Here is a 27,496-nt window from a genome sequence, read left to right as displayed (position 1 = left end):
CAAAAATTTTAAAAAAAAAATACATATACATATGGTGGTGTTGCTAATCCCTGAACTTATACCAACATTCTACACATTAAACAATCAGCAATTTGGAGAATTCAATCATAACATATACACCATGTAATGCCAGCCTCTAAAAACACAGCTTCTAGCATTTTCCTGAGATAAAATAGAATGATATCAAAAGAAAAAGGGAAAAAAAATTGCACTGGTCACCTTTCCTGATCTCGCTGATCACCAGCTCCCATGCCCGGAACTGCAGATATCTGACTCTCCCTCTTATCTTTCCCACCAGGAGATCCATTTCCATTCCGGCAGGCTGCCAATTCCTTTGCCTCTCCTGCCGCAGAGGGAGATGGACCCAGATCTTCCTCAATTGGGAGGGTTCGCTTTGAACCCTCTAATGCAACACCAAGAACAATATTTTCTTCCAAGGACGGCCTGGATATTGGAGGGGGTGCAACTGATGACCTTTCACTTTCTTGCTTTGTCAGTGAGGAGGCTGCAGAAACCCCTGAACCTGCTGCCTTCTTAGATAGCTGCTTGTCTGAATTGGTTCGGATTGAACTTTCTAAGACTGAAGTCGATGACTTTGAGCCGGTTTTTGACATTGATGCACTCTTAGGTTCTTCCTTGGAAATTGGCATTGGTGAAATCTTACCGTCTGTCTTGGTATCAAAAGAAGATGACGCTGCAACCTTGGATTCTGCCTTGGAGTCAGTTGATGTTGCCCCAACCTTAGTATCTGTCTTGGAATTGGATGTTACTCCAACTTTAGCATCTCCTTTGTTGTCAGATGTCGCCCCAACTTTAGCATCTCCTTTGTTGTCAGATATTGCCCCAACTTTCGTATCTCCCTTCTTGTCAGATGTTGCCGCAGCCTTGGACTCGGACATTGATGTTGTAACAACCTTAGCATCCTGCTGTTCATTTGAACGAACTGAGCGAGTTTTTTTGTCATCACCACTAATTCTATATGGGGGCTCTATCACTAGGAGTGGACGGTTAGTAGCTGGTCCAGGACGAGAGAATATTGCATCCCCAAATGGCATGCTTTCCATGTCAGCATCACTGTATATTTTCTGAACTGTACGGATGGGAGTGGCAAGCCGAGCACGGTGATGGCTAATGACTCTGAGGAGATCCAACAAAATAGCTTCCTGTTCCATTTATTCTTCTGAGTTATTAAATCATCACCAACTCATGCAGCAACAAACAAAAACAAGCTAGAAATGCATGAAAAAGAAAGGTGTGGCAACTGTGCCCAAAAAAGAAAACATAATTATCAGCAAGCTAACCAGATATAAATATAACGATATATCTACCAAGAAAGGGCTCCAGCAGTAGCAGTGTTGGAGGCAAGCTTTTTAAAGATAAGTTCTTGAGAACCTACTTCTATAGCAACAAAATCTTTCAGAGAAGAACGAAGTAATGTATCAAACACCAACTAGTTGGACAAGGTTAAGTACAGTTGGCTCATACATCTTTACCTTTGAGGAACTCGCAAGGAATTCGACAATCCAAAAACCTTTCCCTTTCCCCTTCACCATTTAACAGCACACTGCACACTAGAAACTTGAGGACCCATCTTCCCATCCCCTCCCCAACCTCTCCCCCCCCCCCCCCCCCACCAAAAAAAAAAAACTTTTTTAACCCCTCCCTTAATCGCCAAGTGAAATATCCCTTTCCTTGAAAAGGTTTACAGTTTCCTTACAGCCATTCATCCTTTTGAAGCCCACTACATCTTCCTACTTATGGATACAAGCATGTTTCCACACACACACACACACAGGTGGACACATTGATACAAATATCCATTCATGTCCTTCAACAAGTTAATAGTTATACAGAAACCCCCATTTATGAATGCCAGACTAGTTTCAAGGATAGCACAATTGCAATCGCCAACAGTGACAGTTCAAGGGAAATATAAATTAAAAATTAATTCCTCTTACCTTGACACAGAGGTACTCTTCAAAATGTGAAGTCTTCACAAAGCAGGAGATGAGAATCTGTGAGACATACCAGGGCAAAAAAAAGACATTACCAGCTGATCATAACATTTTGTGCAGAAACACAACTACAACAACTCAGCCTTATCCCAAATAAATGGGATCAGCTACATGGATCCTTGCAAAAACGAAATAAAACAAATAATAATAAAAGAAAAGGGCACAACAACGTCGGTAACAACTCAGCAATATCCTACCTAAATAGGGTCGGGTACATGGAACCTTGCCCTCCAATCAGCTCTATTCGATGTAATACTTGAGATCAGTCCTAAACTATGCATGTCTTTCCTCACTAGTACTCTTAGGGTCATTTTCGGCCTGCCCCTCGCTATTTTAGATCCTATAATCTGAATCAAATTGATATGTCTAAGTGGTTTGGAACGTTGCCAACGAAAAAGACATCTCAGGTGTATGAAATTCCATGGAAAAACACTTATGAATGGGGAGACAACATTATTGCTAATACTATTGTCCTGCTGTAAACAGTACAAGGAAAAGCAATCTAAAAAAGGAAACATAGTTCAAATTGTAAGCTGAAAATTCTCCAGTCCTCACGGGTCTAAATCTAATTGATGTCATAATAGACCAAAAGATATAGGCATCAACCTGAATCAAGAATGCATGACAATAAATAACTGGAGAATACAAACAGTGGAACACGAGATTATTTATATAACTTGACTAAGACTTTTCCAGCAACCAAAATCCATCAACAAGCCCATAGTGGCTTTTAAGTTTATCAATATCAACTAAAAGGGAAAGATGATTACCAAAAGAGCCTGATTTTCTGGATTAATATTTTCTAGAAACACCCTTCTATGCAACCTCTGCTGCTCCACTTGAGGATTTTTTGCCAGGACTTTGCGCATGTCTGCTACAATATTCTGCACATGGAAAAAGAATATGCAAGTATTATTGATCTGAGGGAAAGAAATTGATAGCACATGCATGTCCAGTGTCATCTGTGCAATGACATGTTTGATGGCTCCTCACATTAATCTTATTAACATCCAAGTGACTGATGGCAAGGTGTGTTTTGATACGCCAATGAGTTTTCTGGGTGAGATTCCTCACAACATTCACCGTGAACTTGTGGTTTGGAATGTGAACTGCTTCACGGTCTTCACCTCTTATAATTGTTGGCGACCACCAGCCCACATGCTGAAACAGTGAAAAGTCATGTAGATCAAGAAGTGCATTAAAGGTTTAGTTTCTTATGAAATAAAAGAAAAGAATAAGAAGAACCTGCAGGTTACGCAATTCAGAGCCTACTGATTCACAAATTTCTTTTAGAATTTTTTTTTTAAGTTAACTAAAATGAAGGGGGAGAAAAAGAAGAAAGGTGTGCTGGTACCTCCCTCTTTTCAACTTGCAAAGTAGTATCTCACTCCAAACCCACAGAAGAAAGTTAAAAAGAGATGTCTTCCACATAACACAGAAATAAGCATACACAAATGGAGTAAGAGATACCAAACTGCATTCACATGTAGACTATTTCCCTTTCTTCCCCTCTGAAATCTTTCTTTTCCCATGTTTTCTATAATCCCTTGTTCTGACATGTAGGTTTTTTATGGCTAGTACAAACCTCAACAGTACCAGAAACTTCATAGCCTTCAATCTTTGTTTGGATCCATTCGTTCACAACAAATGGCTGTGTTGCATGGATCATCACGCTTGAGAGAAAGTTCGTGAATATCTGAAGACATTAACAATAATATTAAGGATTTCAAGAAAATTCAAGATAGATGGAATCAGGCATCATTACCTTTCCTGGTATTAACAAAGAAGTTTACTTCTATCAGTAGATTGACACAAGAACCGAACTGTACCTCACGACCAGCAAGGGTCAGCAATACTGTTCCAAGACCTCCAGCAGTGACCCACTTCTGAGTAGAGAAACCTAACAACTCCATGAACAATGAAACAGCAGCAACCCATACTGCAGTGTATACAGCTTTACCAGCAAATTGGAAACCCATCTGCCAGAAACCAAAAAAACCTTTAGTTGTAGAGTGACAAATAAAGTGTCCTCAAGATAAGCATAAGATAGAGAGATGTTTTCACCAAACTACAACAAAGAATGAAGGTCAAAAGTGTACATAAATATTATCCAGACATAAACTGAAAGCAGCAACAGTATATTGCCCGCTTGAGACGGTCAGACAAACTTTAAAAAGAAGAAAATAAACTTTTGATTTCAGACCATCAGATTCTTGATGAAAGAAAGGTCTTAACCCAAAACCCACAGTTGTCACGGCATCTAGGTGACCCTAGGTGTTGGAGGAGGGAAAAAAATCTAAGGCGACACCTTGAAAACTATGCCAAAAACCAAAAAGAAACTTAACAAGCCAATTCAATAAAAAGCACCAACAATATCAAGAAATCGGAAACAAAACTCTATTATCGACTGACTAATTAAAGAACGATCTTTGATGTGCAACCTAGGTGCCACAAGGATGATAGACCTCACAACCAAATAGTACATGATCCCACCAACTCATCAAGACATGATAGCAACTCTTGTACCATCCTGGACAGTAAATCTTAGGCAAAAGGTTTTCTAGACAAGCAGTGAGCACACTGAAAGATGGATCTGTACATATGGATTTGCCATCTGTAATAAGGCCCAATGCATATTCAACCCTTTCCACTAGTATTGGTATCGCTGATTGTTCTACATAAGAAATAATGCTTTCAAACTAAAAGTTACCCAACCTACCGATAAAATTCAGCCCCCTTGAACCTGTAACATGACAAATAAAGTCACCCAAATATGCCTACTTAAACATTCGTCCCAGTGCTAACCTAGAGAAACCACATCCTCAGTAATACATGGTTGATATAAGAGATAACAAGGTCAAGTCCTTGTAACAGAGATAAGGGTGGTATTATGAATAATACAAAATAGGACATACATATAAACACATTTAAATTCCCCCTCCCCCAAAAAAAAGATGCTTTTGTCACTCCAAAGAGGGAGCAGCAGCTATCAATTTGCTTGTAGCAGCCACAAGCAGGGACTTCAGTAGGCAACCAGATAGTGACGGAAGCTACAATAGAAACGGGACATGTGTTTATGTTCCATCTTCTCCCTCTTCTTCTACTTTCTTTCTCCCTTTCCTTTATTCTGGTTGCTGGAGGCTTGCATCATTACCTTGTCTTCCTCCTCTTTTTCTTTTTTCTATTTTATTCTGTTTACCAAGTGCTTTGACAAAGAAGCAACCCAATGCCTAGGGTTTGAAGGAGCGGTTTGCTGCCTTGACAACTATGCCTCTCACATTTTTTATGCCATTCTTTTTTTTGCCCTTCTGTCGAGGGAATTTTTGTCATTCTTGGTGTCACATTGTAAGTTTATGTCTAAATCTTATATGGAACTATAGTAATATATTCTTATCTAAACTGAGTCAATGCCTTACTCCTGTCACTTTTCTTTAGGCTTCATTTTTATCAGGTAAAAGCTTACCTGTTGGCTTGATTTAGCATTACCATAGAGGTTTTTGAGTCACCTTATCTTCAAACCTAACTCGCATCAATCCAATAGAGTTGGAGAGGTTATGGCCAAAATAGAAAGGTATAAATCTACTATGTTTATCAACTTTAAAGTTTAAGCATAAGTCCTCTTGTGCTTTCTGTTGCACACAAAAAATGTTGCTGGCATATGCAAGTTCAGTGCTAAGTTCTGAAGTGATGCTTTCAAGGCCCTCTAGGCATGATCCATGGAGCTTTATTGGTGCAATTTCTTTGAAGCTTATCCACATATTTGTTTTTTAACTTCCTTGTCTACCCTTTTGTCCCTCAACCTACCTATTTTATATTTCCTATTTTTTTGTACTAATATTTCCAGTTATTCACAGGATCCTGATCCTCTACAGCAGTGCTGTAGAGGGCATTCTACTGCTAGAATGAAAAGAAGACACGTAGAATACTCAAAGCAAAGAGCGACCTGATTGACTCTGCTGTTCCAAGTTTAAAGGTAAAATAAGGGAAAATGATGGACACACTACCAGTAATACACGCCCTCTCACAATATCTGACACACACTCTCTCTCTCTCTCCTCTCTGACCATGTGGGAGTTGGAAGTTAAAGAATGTAGGAGAACAAGGAGAAAGATGACAGTAGAAGGTTGGAGAAGAACAAGAAGAAGAAAGAGGAGAAGAGAGATGATGGTTCAATGTAGTGTGTTAGAGAATTATCTCTACCACACCTATATTACTTCACTAATAAGATAAAAGAAACTACATACACCTCCCTAGGGAGGTAAAGGTAAAAAAGAAAAATTACAATATAAGACAACAAGGCAATGAACTAGTTCCTAAAGTACCATTATTAACTCTAACAGTTGGGCCTCCTGTATAAGTATCATGAGGCACTCCTTCCCACGAGCCCATTGGCTTAGCGTGGGAAATGCCAACATACCTGGGCAGTGTTTTGATCCCTCCCCCATAAAATAACTTTTCAAAATAGAACATAAGATTTCTCGATTCTCAATTCGAAAAGGGGGGGAAAAAGAGAATATTTTTCATCGACATCTTGCCGCCTTCTCCCATTCTGATGAACTTCTGCCTTTAGGCTCCCTCCACTGCTAAGATCATGCTTGATGGAACTTAGAAGAGATGGAGTAGCTTGAAGGGAAACAAGAATAGGTCTCCTTTTTATATATCTTCTACTGCTCCAAAACCAAAAAAGAAAAAATCCTTGCTACCCCTAACTTTGCTTATGGACAGGAAAAGAGTTTTAAATGATCAATCGAAGGAGAAACCGATATAAGAGAAAAATCTGGCAATTCATTATCTACATTCTACAAAGGGTTTTATCCTGCTACTTGTTTAAGCTTTTGAAGAACTTGGATCTGCTTTTCATAAGGAAGTCCTTTGAGTTGGCAGCTGAACCAGGGAGGGTTTTCATAGATGGAGAAAGAGAAAAGGGAAGCGAAAAGACAGAAACTTCGCCTCCCTGCTTAATGTAGACACATTGGAGTTGTTGCAACCCACTCAGAAGTGTTATCTTGGTTTTGCAATAGCAAGGGCAGGATCCATGTCTATGGGCTACGGCGAGGTTTCAGCAGCTTGAGCAAGAAGCACCAAATTTATGGCAACAAAAATTTCTATCAGTGCTCAGAAACCCAAGCAAGATTGCAGAGGCAAAGATCGACCTCGGACAAGGGCAGTAGTTTGCAGGAAGACGATGAAAATTCCTTCTACTGAAATAAATTATTTTTCTTTCTCCTGCATTTTTCCTATTCTAAAATCATTTTGCTTATGTTTTAAATTCAAACAGTGGCCCATAGCGCCTCCATAGCACTGCCCTAGAGGATCAGGGTTCTTTTCACAAGTCCCCCTTCCTTGCTCTTATATCTACTTACCCCCAAATTTCCTTTCTACTCTAATAATCAATCTGATAATCCTAATCCTTAATTTCAAAATCCCAAAACCAGACATTTAAAAGTAACTGCAACTAAACCTTTCCATGATAGGCACTGCATCTGTTTGGTATCAAAACCCTGGTTCTCAATTCTCATGCTCCGCAGAATTCAGTGTTTGTTTAACTGGATTGTCTTCTGGATAGTCGGACCATTTAGACCATCGACCAAAGAGAGAGGACAGTTCAGTCATACATCTAGTTCACTTGAAGCTCTACTTGGTGTATAATCTGGTTCTAAATATAAGATCAGTCATATCATTAGCACCAGAGTCAGACCAATGAAAGCTATAATATTATCTGCAAAATTGGACTACTTCTGATCCTAACCCACCAAACAAAAGATGGCCCACTTGTGCCAATATGACAACTCTTAAACTATTTATTCGACTCATCCGTCGTCTCTTGAATCCAGACCATTCATAAATGGTTGGACAGACAAATTGCCTACTAATTAATAGGCCACAATGGTCCACCCACCAGTCCATTTCATATAAACATTTCCAGAATATCCAGATCCATAACTCAGTGATGGCATAATGGGTGGACTGTATTGCACCATAAGAAACCACCATAGTTATAAATACTTTCTCATATACTTGGAAATAGAAAAAGGGGAACGCACAAGTGAAAATCGGAAAAGATAGAAACAGACAGCTGAAGTGAATTTAAAATGAATTGGCACTAAAAGTCTAAAACTCGATAAGCTGTCACCACTTCCCAGTTCTAGATGACATGCATGAAAAAGTGACAAAATAAGATAAGCATGCCAACAAGTAAGATAATGTTAAAGCAGCATAAACGTACATTTCTTGTGTCACTCGATTCATTTGTCTCCATAAAGAACTTTTGTGCTTGCTGAATCAAGCTGCATAAAGAGAACGGCCATTTTACCATGGGTACTAACCCTTAAAATCTAATGCAACAAACAGGGATGATTAAAAAATCAACAAGCCAAACCAAACCAAAGATCCAAACAAGGGAGAATATGCAATAATAACAAAAAGCCACTGAAATAATATAAAATTAAATTGACTATTCATAATATTCCATTACAAATATCAATGAAAAGCAGTGCTGAAAAAGGAAAGAAATTATCTATACCCTATTATCTAAAAGGATTTTGCAGGTTTGTGTTTCTACTTTTTTTTATTCCCTTTTCTGACCCTGGCAATAGATTCCAACACCCTTGCTTATGCGGCGTCATAACAAATACGTCTCTCCTCTTCTATATAACTATTTTATTATATTTATATATTGCCAGTTCCTTCAATTTGTTTTCCCTTTTCTGCCCCTCACCTCTACTAAAATGACCTTGCTCATGTAGGCTCCTAATCACCATGTCCCTTTTCTTTATTACCCCTATATATTTAGTTGGGAGAACTTGCCCTTCCCTTTACATGTCATTCCTCAAATGCCCCTATTACTAATAATAATTAGCATTGAATATTTCTATTTCCTTATTATAAAAGAAGATTGTGTGTTACTATGTTCCTACCTTTTTCTTTCCTTATTCTATCCCTGACATCTACCACAAGGACCCCAGACCCCAGTGCTCATGTTTCTATAACCCTTTTTGTTTTCCATTATCTCTAACCATTATAAAAAGATGAATTTCCTGGTTTCACATTCCTTCCCTTTTTGCTTTTCCTTTTCTACTCCTCCCAAGCCATTAAATGACACATGCTTATGTGGGTTCCTAATAACCACATGTTTAAGGCCCTTTTCCTCTCTTATATCTATTACCATTGTAAAAAGAATGAGTTTTCCTGGTTCCACATTCCTTTTTTTTACCTACCTCCCAACCATTAAATGGCACATGCTTATGAGGGCTCCTAACATCCACATGTTTAAGACTCTCTTTTCTGTCTTATATTATTGTTAAACCAATAATACATTTACTAGTAAAATATAATACCTAACAAATCCACTTCTTTAACTGCATATGCAAAGCACGTGGCTTCAAATAAAATTACTAAAAAGCTTTTTGAATTCAAATGTTTTAAGACCCTCTTTTTTGCCTTATATTATTGTTAAACCAATAATACATTTACTAGTAAAATATAATACCTAACATATCCACTTCTTTAACTGCATGTTCAAAGAACGTGGCTTCAAATAAAACTAATAAAATGCTTTTTGAATTCACATGTGAAGCACATGCCTTTAACTAGCCTTCGGTAAGAAAACAAAGATGGGCTCAAAAAATATGCACTTTCTAAATAAAATAGAACCTTGAAGTAACAATAAACAAAGCCAGTTATTAACTACAACAAATCCTCAAATAAGCACAGTGGAAATAAGATAGTTAATTGTTCCACATATGGATCAATGGTTGAATATGACTATAATTGAATAAGAAAAATAACTTCAGTCAACAATTTTCCAAAAGCATAATTGTTAAAGCTACCATACTCACCTTGATAAACAATAGGCAAAGGCCAGCACAGTTGATAGTGACCTTACAAAAATCAGGAGACGTTGCTTTACAGCCTGGCTAGCTTCTGAAGGGAGAACTACTGGATCTAATGCCCTACAAGAAACATCAATCTAATTACATAACAAGTAGAGTGACTACCATGAAAGTATTGGGTGGAAAAGAGAAACTCTTCATTCTTGCAATCCAGAAATGCAATGTCAAAGACACCTGCAGATGAGTGTGGCTCCAGTCCACAGCAGCAAAGGTTGAAGATATGAGGTCATAAAAGAATGTGTACTACTCTTTCTCCAACTACTATCACTCTTCTGCAGGAAATCAACCAGAGAGTGCATGAGAGAGAGAAAGAGATATCACAAAGGGACTAGAAAACCAAAATCATGATCTAAGCTTAAAAATAGAAGGAGGGTAGGCTTCTGGTGTAAATTTCCTTGTTCGGATTCTCCCCTTTTGTGTAGATTTCTCTATTGTGAACTGCCTATTTGTTAATAAAATTTTACGCTGTTTGGGAGAATGAAAGGTGGAGTTACATGAAGAAACAGGTTCCTGCTTTGACACATGAGTGGCCCAAGTCCCCATATAGTGAAAGCAATGATACCAACAGCTGGAACCAGTTGAAGCACAAGAGGACTTCCACGTAAAGCATTAAATGACCTGCTGCATGATACAATGAAAAAACAGTACTTAAGTAGAGGGCTGAGCCACTATAGAAGCAACAGGAAACAGGGTTGAAAGTACCAGCGGCTAAGTGCCAATCTTCCTATAAAGGTAGTTAGAACTCCAATACCCATTAATCATATCACAACCACAGGAAAGAAAACTAAGTTTCCATATTACTTTACATCATTTAAAATAAAATTTTAATCAGATAGATAAAACTGGTAAAGCAGCTGGACATTCATGGGACGACAATTTGTAGCCAATGAAAAAGAAAAAGTGTATAATATTGATGAAATTGTATTTGGAAGTTTCACAAAAGTGTATCGCTAGGACAGAGTTGCTAATTTAGTAAATTTCTTGATTATTATGGGAAAAACTAAATATTACAATAAAATTATGTTTATAACACAAAGAGTGGCTTCCGCTCAACTTATTCAAACAGAGAGAGAGAGAGAAGAAGAAGAAAAGTTATTTCCATACGTTAAATCCAAATCCCATCAGCTCACAGCATCATAAACCCTTCAAGTAGAGCAAAGGCAGCACGATATAACAATTCTAAAATATATAGTTATCTATACGCTTCCAGGAGAATAGGAGTCCTCACAAAGGCCCAGTTAGACATTATTAGATAGTTTTAATCACTCATAATTATCAAGTTTAATCTTGGAGAACCCAGATGGAGACCATCAACTGGACTTGGGGCATACATAAGCAGATTTGGGCCATACAGAAACCATTTTTTTTTTTTTTTTTTTTGGGGGGGGGTGTTTAGGGTCATAGGGAGCCCAAGCACTTCATCAATTAATGCCCCATGTGCTGTCCAATTTATGCTTATATTCCTCAAGAAAAAATTATGTTAGATTTCTATTATAAATTTACAATTAAACATACAAATGAAAAAAATGACGGAAAATTGACGGTTGGAAGAGGGCACTAGTCAATAAGAATTTCTAAACTTGTGGCAAAGGGAGATCAGTGTGAGATGAAACATTTACAACTGAGATATAATGGAGAAGCTTAGGCCAATTAAAACAGACCTTTATGGAAGTTGGATGAGAGACAAGGAAGACCATCTACCAAGTCGGAAAAACACATCTCCACCTAAGAGGATTGAACAATAGTTAAGTCATGTGTCCATCAAGATTTCCAGTTCCAACTTGCAAACAAAAGGGGTTGTTTAGGACTAGTAACAAGTATAGCTTTGAGTAGAGCTAATTGGAGAAAAAGGATCAATTTAGCTGAACCCGTTTAGTTGAGATAAGGCTGAGTTGAGTTGAGTTGAGTTTGGAATGCCAAAACACAGCACTAAGAAATTGTCCAGGTCATTCCACCATACTTCTAGTTTAAGAAACACAGGGGAATCCCCATTGGAGCATGTTTTTCTGCATTAAAAATCTCCTCTCCCGAATTGAAACATAGTCTAGTCTGCACTCATTTAGAAGATGAGATAAAGCCAATTTTTCTAGGCATCTGTTACGATGTCCAGGTCTAGCCAGACTTTTTGGTATGTTTAGAGATATTAAGGGTTTGAAAATTTTCATTTTTTTGGTCCACTTGACAAAAAATATTTCAAAGAGAAGAGACAAAAAAGAACTCTTTCTCAGAGGGGGATAATGCTCTGGAAGTGTTAGTTGTTTAAAATAGAAACTAAAAATTTATGAAAAGACACACTCAAACTGTTGTAACAAAAGGCTCAAGACATTTCATCATATTTTGAAGTACGAGCCCAAGGAAACGGTTAAACTTTGAATGCCATGCCTCGGGACGAACATTTATGGCCCTCTTCGCATCTACATATTCTTGAATATACATGTGTGTGTGTGTGTGTGTGTGTGTGCGCTTATTCTTCCCCCCAAAAAAATACCTTGTCAATGCCAGGGCAGCATTTTTCACAATGGGAATCTCATTTGCTTGACCTGGTACCAGAGAAGATCGGCACACAAAAACATTATATCTGGAATGTACAGAGCATATTGGCCTGTTTACACTGTCTAAAAGACGCAAACTCCAAGCATCCTGTCGCTGGAAAAATGAAGCACAGAAAAAAAAAATGGTCTTAAGGTTTCACACAATTCAGAAGAAAAAGAGAAAGCAATTTAAGCACCAGAGAGCATGTTGTGTAAAAAGAACAAATCTGTTTAAACAGGATGTATTTTAAACAGGTAATATGAGGGGGAAAAAAACATCAACAATTTTCTAGTGACGAGAGTTTCAAGACACCAAATGTCTTCTCCATCCAAAATTGAGTAGAGAAGCAACAAGAACAAAAAGATAATAGGAATAATCAGGCATCAAATAACTAATAAGAGCTACATACAAAAACACATGACAACCCCTCCCCCCCCCCCCACCCCAAAAAAAAAAAAGAAAAGATTATTCCGAAATGAGGAACTGGTTGAAATTCTTGAGTCATCTACATTAAGTGGCAAACTACTAAAAGACATCAATCACCAGTCATAGTGGGAGATATTCTGTTCTTGCCCAGATGCTTCTACATTGAGATACATCTGCAAATTGGCCAGTACACCTCCGTATCCATTTTATAATTGTCGCAAAAAGACTAGACCAATAGTGTTTGCTTTGCATTTCAACAACAGTGGTGCTTAATGAATCCAAAAGAATTAAAAAAATAAATAAAAATAAAAAGTCTACTCTTTACCATGCAGCTGTAATATTATGAAAAGCCGGAGAGTTATCAGGGTCTGGGGCTAAGGGAGTACTAGCAAATTGCCAAAAAAAAGCACCATAAAAAGTCACACAAATGTTGATGTCCCCAAACTAGAGAGAAGACAAGCTAATTTTAGCAATTCAAATCAGAAACCAATCCATGTTTCAAGCATGAAATGCTATATTTTCAGTGCTCAATTCCATCAACATGCCAAAGTTCATAAAATCCTCTTTTCCTCGGTTCAGAAAACCAAAATAAACTGAGGAATCAGAAAGCCAAATAAAACTAAGGAACCTTGATCAAAGAAGAACAAGTAACAGTAAGCAAAACAGACCTAATATGCTTAATGTGGGGTAAGAAGAAAGACAGAAACACAATCAACAAAAGATTCTCAGTTCAAAGAGAACCATACCGAAGCATGTGATGAAAGGGAGATACTTAATAAATGTAACCGGCCTCTTCCCACCAAACTCTGAGCAAGGAATCAAAGATGTAATCAGCAATGCAGAATCATAAAAGAAAGAGTGCTACGCAACAAAATAGTATTCAAAAGACGGAACCATGTACCTTGAATCGGTTACCACGTACATGGTTCTTGCCAATTCCCAACTCATGGGACAATTGCAAAGAACCAGAAAAGGCCATCAAATTGGTTTTAATTAGGGGATACCACTAGCAGCACAAGCTCATAATGTTCTCCAAGTTGACTTTTTAATAAGTAAAGGACCAGGAGTGGGGAGGTAGGACAGGTTTTAATGTAGTGGTCCTACTGGAGGGGCCTCCAATATCTGAAACATATCAATGTAAAATGAAATGTTCAGCTCAGAGCAGAAGATATCAAAATTAGCCTAGAAATGAGATATGAATGTCTTGAACTTTCTCAAATACAGTGACATTGATGATGATTTTTGTTTCCTTTTCTTTTGGTGATAAACTGTCAAGTTTTTTCTTTAATAGATGAAAAATAGATATTGGATAAAAATGGAGGAAAGCAAAAGGAGAGAGGTTGGGGGTGGGAGGGAGGTAGGAAACCAAAAATGATCACAAGAAGGCTAATTACATAAAAACCAAGCGTCATTTCTGGGCAAATCTCTTCCCAAGATGACCCTTTATTATATTTTCCTTTCATTTTTTGCCTTTTTGCCCCAACCCTCAATCTATTGCCCAAGCTAGGGAGAAATAATAACAAGAGTTCATCAAAGAGGTAACCTCGGGATGTGTTAATGATGTAGGACCATGTACAAGGTCCTCAACACCTACCAGAAGCCCAAAACAATCACATTGTCATTCTCCATCTACCACTAGCATCCTGATGTTCAAACTTCAAACTCAAATGTTTTGCTGATGCTTGACTTTTGTTTTCTGTTCCCCCGCCACACTATTCACCTCCAAATTTTCAGATACTTGTGAAGAAGAAGTTTTAAGTTGATGGATTTGATGGACCAAAGTCTTGTTATCATGAGTTTGTCTATAAGTAGAGGAGTCACTATCTGATCATAAATCCATAAGAGCATATCCCACTTTTTAAATAAATCAGAGCACCAAACATTAGGCTAACCAAGGTTTTAAATGTGTAGAGTTTGACCAAAATGGCAAAAGGTGGGACATAATAGGAAAAGTAAGCTTCAAAATGTAATAGTGGTACCATAAAGGTCTCCAGATATTTGGATGATTGATAAACTGGTCCCTGAATTTAAGCATGGTTCAAAAACTCGTCCCGAACAGACATCTTGACCATGTCGAGTTTTCCTAGTCCTCGAGATCTCGAGATCTCGGCAAGACAGTTTACCTTTTTTTTGTTTGTTTCGGAACTATGTTTCAGTGAGCAAATGGCCACAGTTAGCTCCGAAACTTTAAGGGAAGCTTGTTTTAGTCTAAATAAACATATTTAAAGCTTCAAATTGGAAGGAAAAAAAACACCCAATTTGATGTTTTGGATTTGCACCCTTGATTGGCAGTAAAGGTCGAACCCTTAATGTAATATTGCCTATTCTACTCATTGTTTGAATGATATGAGACATAATTGGCAAGGAGAACAAGTAAATTATACAATAATGGATGAAATTTCTACTACAAACCACAGGATACAGTGAAGTGTTCACAATGCATGTTACATAGACACTCAACCCAAGTACAATGAATAATACATAGTTCACAATGCATATTACTTAGTCCCAAGTCCCAACAATACAATACTATGACTCTAGGAGTACTGAGCAAGTCGAGATTCTCGAAATATTCGAGATTTCACTGAGATTTCTCAAAATATTCAAAATCTCAGTTGAGTTTTTCAAAACATTGCATTTTTATTTCGCATGCTATCTCATCTCGACCAGGTCGAGTTTTTCAAGATCTCGCCGAGATATCGACAAGTTTTAGAACTATGAATTTAAGTGATATTTTGTTGGGAACACTAAGAGTCCGTTTGGATAGAGGGGAGGTGAGGTAGATTGAAACATGAAGAAGAAAAGGACCAAAACATTGTTCATGTTACTGTTCACGTGAACAGGGGTGCGGATCCTTTTTGGTAGAGATTTGGTGGTGGTCCTAGTGGATTAGTTGCTATTTTGATGTTATCTGTTTTGAACATAAAAGGGTAGAGTTTCTATTATGGTAAGTTGTCATTTTATTTATGTTATTAAACTGAAGAGCAAACCAATCAGCAGGAAGAACAGAAGCCGAGAATGAGAAAGAGAAGGAGAGGAAATCTAGAACTCTATAATATCCAGCCTCCCACACATAGTTTACATAATATGAGAATTACAACTAAAGAGATTAGTTTCCTAGAACAACTAGGAAAGTAAACTCAGACTTAGAAACAAGAAAGGAAACTAAACAGAGTCAAACTAGCAATAGGAATAAAACCAAAAAACGATAACTCCCTACTCTTAATATCGTGTAGGGTCTATGGAGAACCCTAGACCCTCACACCCACCTACGAAATCTAACACTCCCCCTCAAGCTGGAGCATATATATCACCCATGCCCAGCCTGGTACAACCACGAACAAACGCCGGCCGAAACAGAGCTTTGGTGAAAAGATCACCAAGTTGATTAGCAGACGAAACAAATGGAGTAGAAATCAACTTTTGTAACACAGCAGTGCGAACGAAGTGACAATCAACCTCAACATGCTTTGTTCTTTCATGAAACATTGGATTACTGGCAATATAAATAGCGGCTTGATTGTCACAGTACATCTCCATCGGTGAGGACACATCAACTCCCAATTCTTGCAGAAGAGACTTCAACCACATAAGTTCAGAAGTTGTATGAGCCATAGCTCGATACTCTACCTCAGCACTAGACCTAGCAACTGTAGGTTGCTTTTTACTTCGCCAAGAGACTACCACCAACAAACGTACAATCACTAGCAGAACCTGCCCAATCAGCATCTGAATACCCATGAATGTTAGTACGCCCAATGTTGTGATAGATGAGCCCTTTACCAGGAGACCCTTTAAGAAAACGAACAATACGGCCAGCTGCATCCCAGTGAGCTTGTCGTGGCTCAGACATAAATTGACTGACGACCCCAACAACAAAGGAGATATCAGGTCGAGTCACAGTAAGATATATAAGCTGTCCCATCAGTCGCCGATACCGATGCAAGGTACTAAAACTCGGGTCTCGGTGCCAACTCGACTCTTGGAAAAACCGAGACGAGTCGAGATCTCGCCGAGATCTCGCCGAGTTGGTGCATTTTTTTTTTTTCAACTCGAAGCCTCAACTTTGGGTCAACCCAAGATTTGGACCCGAGATCCGAGATCTCGCCGAGATCTTACCGAGATCTCGCCGAGATCTCGCCGAGATATGTCGAGTTTTGTCCAATTAGGTAAGGTATTTAAGTGGTAGGTAGGTTAAAATAATGGGTTGAAACCGAGATCCAACCGAGATCCAACCGAGATCCGAGATCTCGGCGAGATCTCGCCGAGATATTGCACTTTTGAGACTCGCAAGCAATCTCGTCTCGAGATTTCAAAAATCCGAGAAACTCGGCGAGATCTCGGCGAGATCTCGCGAGTTCTCGAACCTTGTACCGATGTGGATCAAAAAAAGGATCACCATCATCAACACCAAATTTCAAGTTGGGATCCATAGGGGTATCGGCTGGTTTACATCCTAAGAGACCTGTATCAGACAATAAATCAAGAACATACTTCCGTTGAGACAGATAAATACCCTTGGAAGAACGAATAACTTCAATGCCCAAAAAATATCGAAGTTCCCCAAAGTCTTTCATCTGAAAGTGTTGGTGAAGATAAGCTTTAACATCACGAATGCCTTGGAAATCATTTCCAGTGACTATAATGTCATCAACATAAACAACCATAACCACGATCTTCTTCTAATGATGACGAACAAATACAGAATAATCTAAAAAACATTGTACAAATCCAAAATCACCAACCACTTTGCTAAATTTGTCGAACCAGGCTCGAGGGGACTGTTTCAACCCATAAATAGCCTTATGAAGACGATACACCTTAGTGGAATTCTCCCCCTCAGCTATATGCCCCGGAGGTTGCTCCATGTAGACTTCCTCATCCAGGGTCCCATACAGGAAGGCATTTTTTATGTCAAGCTGGAATAGGGGCCAGTCCAGATTAGTAGCTAATGAAATAAGCACACGAACAGAAGTGAGACGAGCCACAGGAGAAAATGTCTCAAAATAATCGATCCCATCGGTCTAAGTAAAACCCTTATCAACCTATCGGGCCTTAAGCCGAAAAACAGAACCATCAGGCAGATATTTAATAGTATAGACCCAACGATAGCGAACAACCTCTTTGCCGGAGGGTAAATTAGTGAGAGACCAAATATGACGATCCACCAAAGCATCCATCTCAGTATCCATGGCCTATTTCCACCCGGGATGAAGTAAAGCGTCTCGATACCTGGTAGGAATGTCAGGAGAAGCAATAGACAAGGCATACTGGCGGATGGCAGGAGGTAGATGGGAAACAGTAACAAATTGAGAAATAGGATAAAGTATAGGAGTAGACCGAGTGCAGGAGCGGATAACTTTGCGGAGAGCAATGGACTGGTCAGAGGACGGAAGAGGAGGATCCTCAAGCACAGCAGGCGAAGTGGAGGGTAGGAATAAAGGTTGATCCGGTACAACTGAAGTAGGCCTCATCGGACGTTGCTGATAAACCTGTAAAGATGGTGAAGAGACAGGAACAGGTAAAGGCAAACGGAAAACTTCGGTGTCAACAGGGCAAGTAGGATTACCAAAGTAAGGAGTCGTCTCAAAAAAAGTAACGTTAGCACTGACAGAATATTGACGAGTTACCAGATCAAAACACCGGTAACCCTTTTGTGTGCGAGAGTACCCCAGAAACACACACTTAGTAGAACGAGGAGATAATTTGTCCAGTCCTGGCCTAAGATTATGGAAAAACAAACACAACCAAAAGTACAAGGAGATACATGAAATAAAGGATCATCAGGAAATAAAATAGAAAAGGGGGAAACACCATCCAAAACATCAGAGGGCATACGGTTAATTAAATAGCAAGCGGTAAGGACCGCATCACCCCACAGATATTTAGGAACATTCATATGGATCATAAGGGAACAGGCTGTTTCAAGGAGATGACGGTTCTTGCGTTCGGCAACCCCATTTTTTTTGGGGGGGGGGTATAGGAACAACTAGTTTGGTGAATCATTCCACAATTAGCACAAAAAGAAGAAATTTCACTTTGAACATACTCTAAGACATTATCAGATCTGAAAATTTTAATAGAAGTATCAAATTGAGTTTGTATTTCAGAATAAACTTGGTTAAAGACAGATAAAAAATCTGACAGGTCCTTTAACAAGTATAACCAAGTAAGATGAGAAAAGCCGTCCACAAAAGTAACAAAGTAAGAAAAACCACACCGACTCTTAATACGACAAGGACTCCAGATATTAGAATGAACCAATGAAAACAAAGAGGAACTACGAGAGACAGGCCGAAGAGGAAATGAAGTCTGATGATGTTTGCCCAATTCACACGCCTCACACTTAATGTGAGACAGGGATTTGCAGCTGGGAACCATTTTGCAAAGTTTAGATGTGGATACATGTCCTAATCGATAATGCCATAACAAGGGAGAAACGGTAGATGATGTGGCAACAACAACTGGAGATGAGGATTCTTCAAAGTAGTAGAGACCATCCTTCTCATGCCCTCAACTAATCGTCTGCTTTGTCTGGAGATCCTAAACAACACAATAAGAAGGGAAGAAAGTGACAAAACAATTTAAAGACTTAGTGAGGGCACTAACAGACATAAGACTTAAAGGAAAGTGTGGAACATGCAAGACAGACTGTAAAGAGGGAAAAGAAGAAAAATGAACAATCCCAGAAGAGGTCACATCCGTAGAGGAGCCATCCGCAAGAATGACTTTAGATAGATGAGAGCTCTTGTGGGAATTATCAATTAGATAGGATTTACCTGTCATATGAATAGAAGCTCCAAAATCGATAATCCAAGGAGCAAATGTAGTAGAAAGAAAAGCAGATGTACCTGTATGGGCTACAGTAGCAGAAGACGGAGCACTAGAGTGAGAAGCTGGCTCAAGTTGTTGGCGATGCTTCAACAGTTGAAGATATTCATCTCGAGAAACAGGGGCAGACACTGAAGTGGATGTAGTTAATGGCTCATTCAGTATGGTCTTTTCAAAAGATCCCTTAGAATGTGCAATACTGGCAAAGTCATGTTTGCCATGTTTGTTCCAACACTGAGTTTCAGTATGATAGAGGCATCCACAAAACGTACACTTTAGTGGTGGTCTGTCACTTTGCTGTCCACGACCTCCACCACCACGGCCGCGATTGCTGGAACCACCACGACTTCGATTTGAGCCTCGTCCACGGCTAGTAGTGAAGAGGGTAGACGTGTCCTTAGGAGGTGGATCAGATCGTAACGGAGTAATGATCCTCTGAAGTCTGGAATAAGCCTCATCAAGAGAAGGGACTGCCTCACCAGTAAGGAGCTGTCCACGAGCAGATTGAAAAGTAGAGTTTAATCCTGCTATACATTTTGACACATAGAAATTGTTAGTTATATTGGGCCAGAATACCGTGGGGGTATTCTGGACTTTTTTCCTTTATTATTTGTTAGTTTCTTATGTGGTTTAATCCCACATTGCTTATGTAATTATTTTTACTATTTCATTATAGTTATAAATACAATGTGCTTGGGATGAACTAATCATCCAAGCATTAACCTAATTCAAATCTGTTTCGACATGGTATCAGAGCAGATTTCGAACTAGGGACACCAATTTTTCTCGATTTTTGTTCTTCTTCTCTCTCTCGATCTTCTTCTCTTCTAGTTCTCTCCTTCTTCTCCCTTGTTCTTCATTTCCATATAGGGCAGCACTGATGAGGTAATCATGCGATCCAGTTGCTGCCCCCATTACCTCATTTATGACTTGTAATTCTGTCCTATAGACTCCAATCAACACTGCTGCGATATTGGTTCTTCAGTTCCTTCTTGGAGATTGCTTCTACATCAGATAGAAGGGCTCCTCTCCTCTCTTTGAAGACCAGAAGCTGCTGCAGAATTGTTGTTTTATTGGTTCAGAAATTATTCCTCAAGATTGAAGACTTCCTTAAGATCGATTCCTCCATTATCAGGGTTTTTTCAAAACCCTTACATCTATCGATCTTAGGGTTATTGCTGCCCACTGTTGCTGATTTTGTTGCAGGTTTTTTCTTCACTTATAAGGGCTCCTTCGACAGCTATATCAGCTTCTACAGATCTGTTTTTTGGTGTGTGAAGACCTTGAGATCGATCTCATCATTACAGGGTTGTTTAACCCTAACTCTATCGATATTGGGCTGCTGCACCTGTTTTTTGGATCTGAATTTTTCTGCAGATGTGTTTCTCGTATTAAGGACTTCTCTACCTCAGTCTTTCAGCCACTTTGATATTATTTATTGCAGCCTAGGCTCATCCATCGATTCCATCACTTTAGGGTTTTGTTCAAAACCCTAAAAACCATAATCGATCAAGGTTCTCTTTGGCTGCTGGTTCTATTTGTTTGGGACTTTACTTGAAGATTGTTTGGCCTTCTCTGTTGCCGGTATGGGTGACTCTACCAACTCTACTGCTACTTCTGTTCATGATGGCAATCACAAGACAGATTATCACAGCTTTCCACCTAACCCCATCAAACTGGATGGCTCAAATTACCTTTTGTGGTCTAGATCAGCCTCCTTTGCCATTGCTGGCCATGGCCTCACTGACCATATTGATGGCACTATTGTTAAGCCTAGTGATAAAGGCCCTGATCAAACTAAGTGGCTGGCCAATAATGGTGTTCTCATGTCCTACCTCATAGGCTCTATGACTTCAGCCTTACAGCATAATTTTCTTCTTCTGGACACTACCGACCAGATTTGGGCTGCTTGCAAGGAGACCTATGGACAGCTTGGCAATGATGCCCAAGTTTATGAAATTCGAAAGAAGGTCCTTCACACTACTCAGGGAGACCTTTCTATTTCGGACTACTATGCTTCTCTCCGTAGCCTGTGGCAACAGTTGGATCATTACTCTGATTTTCACCCCTCTACAGTTGTTGATATTGCCTCTTATAAGAAACATGTGGACAAGATTAGAGTCTACGATTTTTTAGCTGGTTTGAATATGGAGTATGATCCCATTCGTGTTCAAGTGTTGGGCCATATACCTTTTCCCACACTTGAACAATCTTATGCATTGGTTTCTTCTGAGGAGAACCGTAGGGCTGCCATGTTACATCCTCCTATTACTGAAAGATCTGCTCTCAAGGCTGCTGCCCCCTTTACTCCTACACCTATTGGCACTGCTTCTCTTGGTGATTCTACTACAGGGACTGTTGTTTGTGAGCACTGTCACAAACCATATCACACCAAGGAGAGGTGCTGGAAACTTCATGGGAAACCAGCTAACTTTGAAGCAAAACGGGCTGCCAAGACCAAGACCAAGACAAAGCCCAAGGCCCATCGGTCGAGACTATTACTACGACCCTACTATCGACCTGGTCTATCCCAGGATGAGCTACAGCATTCCGACGTATGCTGAGGTCTTCCGCTGCTGCTGCCTCTACTACATCAGCTACTGCCAATTCTTCCGCTCATTCAGGTTCACACTTTGCCCGGTCAGGTATTCCTTTTGGCGGTCATTGTGCTTCTGTAGCCTCCCATCCTTGGATCATAGATTCTAGGGCTACAGATCATATGACCGGTTCCTCTAGTTTGTTTCATCGATACTCTCCTACTTCTGGGAAGGGCAAGGTCAAGGTAGCTGATGGTTCTCTTTCATCTATCTCTGGAAAGGGAATCATCAACTGCACCTCCTCCTTTCCCTTAACTTCTGTTTTGCACATTCCTAATTTTACTACTAACCTTCTTTCCATTAGTAGTATTACTCGTGATCTTAACTGCAAAGTTACTTTCTTTCCTTCTCATTGTGTGTTTCAAGATCGGGCCTCTGGGAAGACGATTGGATTGGGTAAAGTGCACGGTGGGCTGTACCTGCTTGATGATGGTCGCTTCTCTCCACCACCATTACCTTCTCCATTGCACCAGAACTCCATGGTCTCTTCTGAACTCTACCAGTGGCACTCTCAGTTAGGTCACCCCCCTTTAGGAATTTTAGCACATTTATTTCCTAGTTTGGTCACCCTACATACTAAGGATGACTTTTTTTGTGAGGCGTGTGTTCTGGCCAAACAGACACGTTCAAATTATCCTATTTCAAATAAAAGAAGTTCTTCTTGTTTTGAGTTAGTGCATTCTGATGTTTGGGGCCCTAATCGGAAACCCTCTATTTCTGGCCATCGGTGGTTTGTATCTTTCATTGATTGTCATTCTAGGAACACATGGGTTTATCTCTTGCACACCAAAAATCAAGTTTTTTCTTGCTTTCAACACTTTCATAAAATGGTCCAAACTCAGTTCCAGGCTACTCTCAAAATATTGAGAAGTGATAATGGAACAGAGTATAAAGAATCACAATTTCAAAAATATTTGGCTGACCATGGCATCATTCATCAGACTAGTTGTGTTGATACCCCGCCTGAATGGTGTGGCAGAAAGGAAAACCGCCACTTGTTAGAAATGGCCGAGCCTTAATGTTTGGCAAGGAATGTCCTGTCTCAATATTGGGGGGATGCGGTTATCACGGCAGCCTATCTCATCAATAGGCTGCCATCTCGGGTACTTTACTCTCGTAGCCCCTCTGATGTTTTAATTGGTAATTCCTCCTTTATTGTGCCTCCCAAGGTGTTTGGTTGTGTGTGTTATGCTCGAGACACTAAATCTCCCAGCAAACTTGAACCTCGAGGACTCCGGTGTATTTTCTTGGGTTATTCTCCAACCCAGAAAGGATATAAATGTTACCATCCCCCTTCCCGCCGTACCATGGTTAGCATGGATGTTGTTTTCCATGAGTCCCTTTCTTATTATTCTTCGCCACCTCTTCAGGGGGAGAGTGCTGGTGAAGATGTGGCTTTCGAGATTCCTCTACCTGAGGAGCCTCTGGCTGCCCAGCCCTCTTTACCACCCACGGCTGCTGTCCAGCCCTTTTTGGATGCTTCCCATCTACCCTTGGATGCTGCCCATCCTACTTTGGAGACCTCCCAACAACCTCTGGTTGTTCCTCCCTCACCTAATGGGAATCCTTTACAGGGGGAGACCATAGACAATAGTGTTGTTAATATTCCTACTCAGGGGGAGCAGACTCTGGTCCAGAGAACTATTGGTGAATTTCAGAAGAGAATTGACAACTCCAACATGATCACCTATACAAGGGGAAGGTCCACAAGAGGGCAGTTGCATCCTATTATAGCACTAGTACCCATCCAATTGCCGGCTCCAAACACAGATCCTACATCTCCTGGTAATCCTTCCAACCTACCTATTGCACTTCGCAAAGGTACTAGGACTTGCACTTTACATCCCATATCTCATTTTGTTTCGTATAACTCTCTTTCTTCCTCTTTTCGTGCTTTTGTATCTTCTCTTTCCTCTGTTTCGGTTCCTAGAAATTGGCAGGAAGCATCTACAGATGGAAAGTGGAAGACAGCAATGTTGGAAGAAATGAGAGCACTACACAAAAATAATACGTGGGATCTTGTGGCTCTTCCTCCAGGGAAAAAACAAGGTCTGTAGATGGGTCTTCGTAGTTAAACAGAAGGCGGATGGTTCGGTGGGCAGTACAAGGCACGTTTGGTTGCAAAGGGGTTTACTCGGACTTATGGAGTTAACTATCGGAGAGACCTTTGCACCAGTGGCAAAGCTCAACACTGTCAGGGTGTTATTATCTTGTCTTTGCCAAATCTTGGGTGGGGTCTTCAGAGCTAGATGTCAAAAATGCCTTTCTCCATGGGGAGCTTGAGGAGGAGGTATATATGGACATTCCACCTGGTTTCTCTTATGACAGGACTAAGGGCAAGGTGTGTAAATTGAAGCGTGCCCTTTATGGCTTGAAGCAGTCACCCAGGGCCTGGTTTGACAGATTTCATAAGGCTATGATTTCAGCAGGTTACACGCAGAGCAATGCTGATCACACTTTGTTTATCAGACGACTTGGTGACAATGTTACTCTTCTCGTAGTCTATGTGGATGATATTGTGATCACTGGTAATGATGATGCTGCAATCAGGGATTTGAAAATTTTTCTTGGCCGTGAGTTTGAGGTCAAAGATCTTGGTTCCCTAAAATATTTTCTAGGGATAGAAGTTGCTCGATCTTCAAAGGGCATCTTTCTTTCTCAAAGAAAATATGTCCTTGATCTATTGACTGAGACAGGGCTACTTGGCTGTCATCCTTCAGATACTCCTATGAAAGCTACTACGAAACTTAGGGAGAAAGAGGGTGAGCCGGTTGATAAGGGTGCCTATCAACGGTTAGTAGGCAAACTAATCTACCTTTCCCACACACGCCCTGACATTGCAGTTGCTGTGAGTTTGGTGAGTCAGTTCATGCACGATCCATATTCCTCTCATATGGATGCGGTCCGTCGTATTTTGAGGTACTTGAAGTCTGCTCCAGGAAAGGGAATTCTTCTATCTGCCAATGGTCACTAGAAGGTTGAAGCCTATACTGATGCCGATTGGGCAGGTTCACCTGACAGGAAATCTATCTCTGGCTATTGTTCCTTTGTGGGTGGAAACCTTGTCACTTGGCGGAGCAAAAAGCAGAATGTTGTGGCAAGGTCTAGTGCTGAAGCCGAATTCCGCGCAATGGCACAAGGAATTTGTGAACTTCTGTGGCTTAGAGGGTTATTGCAGGATATTGGTGTTGCTGTCCATCTTCCAATGATGCTTTATTGTCACAATAAAGCGGCTATTAGTATTGCTCATAACCCTGTCCAGCATGATCGCACGAAACATGTGGAGGTTGACCGACATTTCATCAAGGAGAAGCTTGAAGCTGGCCTCATTTGTGTTCCCTTTGTGAAGTCTTCTGATCAGCTAGCTGATGTGTTCACTAAGGGATTGAGTAGCAAGCTGTTTCATCCTATCTTAGTCAAGTTGGGCATGCATGATATATATGCTCCAACTTGAGGGGGAGTGTTAGTTATATTGGGCCAGAATACCGTGGTGGTATTCTGGACTTTTTTCCTTTATTATTTGTTAGTTTCTTATGTGGTTTAATCCCACATTGCTTATGTAATTATTTTTACTATTTCATTATAGTTATAAATACAATGTGCTTGGGATGAACTAATCATCCAAGCATTAACCTAATTTAAATCTGTTTCGACAAAAATCCTCCTCTCGGCGCTGAAGGAGATCAAAATCAAGAGTCAACGGCTGATGTACACGAATTTCATCACGAATACCTTGGAAGGTATTAAAATACTCGCTAAGGGATTTGTCATCTTGTTGAAGATTGAACAATGTGGAATACAACTCAGAGACTCAAGTTAAATTCTGTTCAGATGAAAAACGTCGCTTCAAGGCATCCAAAACTCCCTTAGCAGTGGGTTGAAACATAACATTGGCTGAAATAGAGGGTTCCATGCTATTCCATAACCAAGTAAGAACAGTATCATTTTCTCGCATCCAATCCTCAAATTCCTTGATGGTTGTAGGATCTTTAGAATCACCAATGTCAGGAGGATCATTCAGAAGATACTTTAACTTGCCACAAGCATTAATATAAACACGGACAGCTTGTGCCCATAAGAGATAATTTCCAGCACCATTAAGTTTAATGGTAGTAATTTGAATATTGAAGTTGTCCTTAGCCTCAGCCATATCACACAAGTTGAAGCAAAAAAAAGCTGTAGAAAGTGAATAACAGAGATACCTTGAAAGGAGATTGAAAACGAGAAACCAAGGATCTGATTCAATATCGAATCAGATGGAAACGCACCAACTGGATGCAGTAAACACAGAAACCGAGAAAATCTGATTGTAATCAATCTCTGAAACACAGAAATAAATACCAGAGATGCCTTGGGAAGCAACAAACACACAAACCGAGAAGGTCTGACTGTAATTAATCTCAGAAACACAGAATGCCTTGCTGATCTTTACAGATCAGAATCGCAGAAGCTTAGAAAACCTCAAACAACAGAATCGCAGGTGCATAGAGACTTCAAAAAGCTGAATCGAATGTGCAGAAAACTTCAAAAGCTGAATCTCAGATGTAGACACAAGACCAGATCTGCAGGATGAACTCCATCAATGAAGAAGAAACAGATCGAGACCCTAGTAGTTATCCTTACATTGTCATTGACAATCACACACAGGCAGCATAGGGTGCTGCACCCAACACGAGAAGCCTGTAACAGCCTTCAATCAGAATCGTAGGGCAGCAAATCTTCTCAAGGGAGAATCTCTGATACCATGTTATTAAACTGAAGAGCAAACCAATCAGCAGGAAGAAGAGAAGCCGAGAATGAGAAAGAGAAGGAGAGGAAATCTGGAACTCTATAATATCCAGCCTCCCACACATAGTTTATATAACATGAGAATTACAACTAAAGAGATTAGTTTCCTAGAACAACTAGGAAAGTAAACTCAGACTTAGAAACAAGAAAGGAAACTAAACAGAGTCAAACTAGAAATAGGAATAAAGCCAAAAAACCAAAAAACGATAACTCCCTACTCTTAATATCGTGTAGGGTCTATGGAGAACCATAGACCCTCACACCCACCTATGAAATCTAACAATTTACTTCTTATTTTCGTTAAAAGTTAGGAAATTAAGTTTGAGTTTACTTGCTGTACAAGTTCCAGTATTGACTTGTGAAGGACTTTCTATTTTGCTTTATTTCCTTTCTTGTAATAGCAACTATCTCTATA

At 39.8% G+C, this 27,496-nt stretch overlaps 1 protein-coding gene across 3 annotated transcripts in view; it reads right to left on the bottom strand.

The window, feature by feature from the left end:
• Positions 1-209: 209 nt before the first annotated feature.
• The window catches only part of LOC122658481 (mechanosensitive ion channel protein 2, chloroplastic-like), a 34,257-nt gene continuing 6,970 nt past the window's right edge, over positions 210-27,496 (bottom strand). The window contains exons 2-15 of one of the 3 annotated variants that reach the window (XM_043853458.1): positions 13,767-13,987; positions 13,612-13,671; positions 12,396-12,553; positions 10,402-10,525; positions 10,082-10,179; positions 9,854-9,967; positions 8,242-8,302; positions 3,845-3,994; positions 3,601-3,711; positions 3,009-3,176; positions 2,786-2,899; positions 1,959-2,015; positions 864-1,163; positions 210-824 (exon numbers count right to left, since the gene is read on the bottom strand). In XM_043853458.1, coding sequence (XP_043709393.1) covers positions 216-824; positions 864-1,163; positions 1,959-2,015; positions 2,786-2,899; positions 3,009-3,176; positions 3,601-3,711; positions 3,845-3,994; positions 8,242-8,302; positions 9,854-9,967; positions 10,082-10,179; positions 10,402-10,525; positions 12,396-12,553; positions 13,612-13,671; positions 13,767-13,844 — 2,202 coding nt within the window. In that variant the 5' untranslated portion in view covers positions 13,845-13,987 and the 3' untranslated portion in view covers positions 210-215. Of the gene's footprint in view, positions 1,164-1,958; positions 2,016-2,785; positions 2,900-3,008; positions 3,177-3,600; positions 3,712-3,844; positions 3,995-8,241; positions 8,303-9,853; positions 9,968-10,081; positions 10,180-10,401; positions 10,526-12,395; positions 12,554-13,611; positions 13,672-13,766; positions 13,988-27,496 lie in introns of all 3 variants that reach the window. The other 2 variants (XM_043853459.1, XM_043853457.1) reach the window with 2 other exon arrangements.

Source organism: Telopea speciosissima, chromosome 4, assembly GCF_018873765.1.
Source record: "Telopea speciosissima isolate NSW1024214 ecotype Mountain lineage chromosome 4, Tspe_v1, whole genome shotgun sequence".
In the NCBI taxonomy this organism is placed as follows: Eukaryota; Viridiplantae; Streptophyta; class Magnoliopsida; order Proteales; family Proteaceae; genus Telopea; species Telopea speciosissima.
This window is presented reverse-complemented; position numbering and strand designations above follow the sequence as displayed.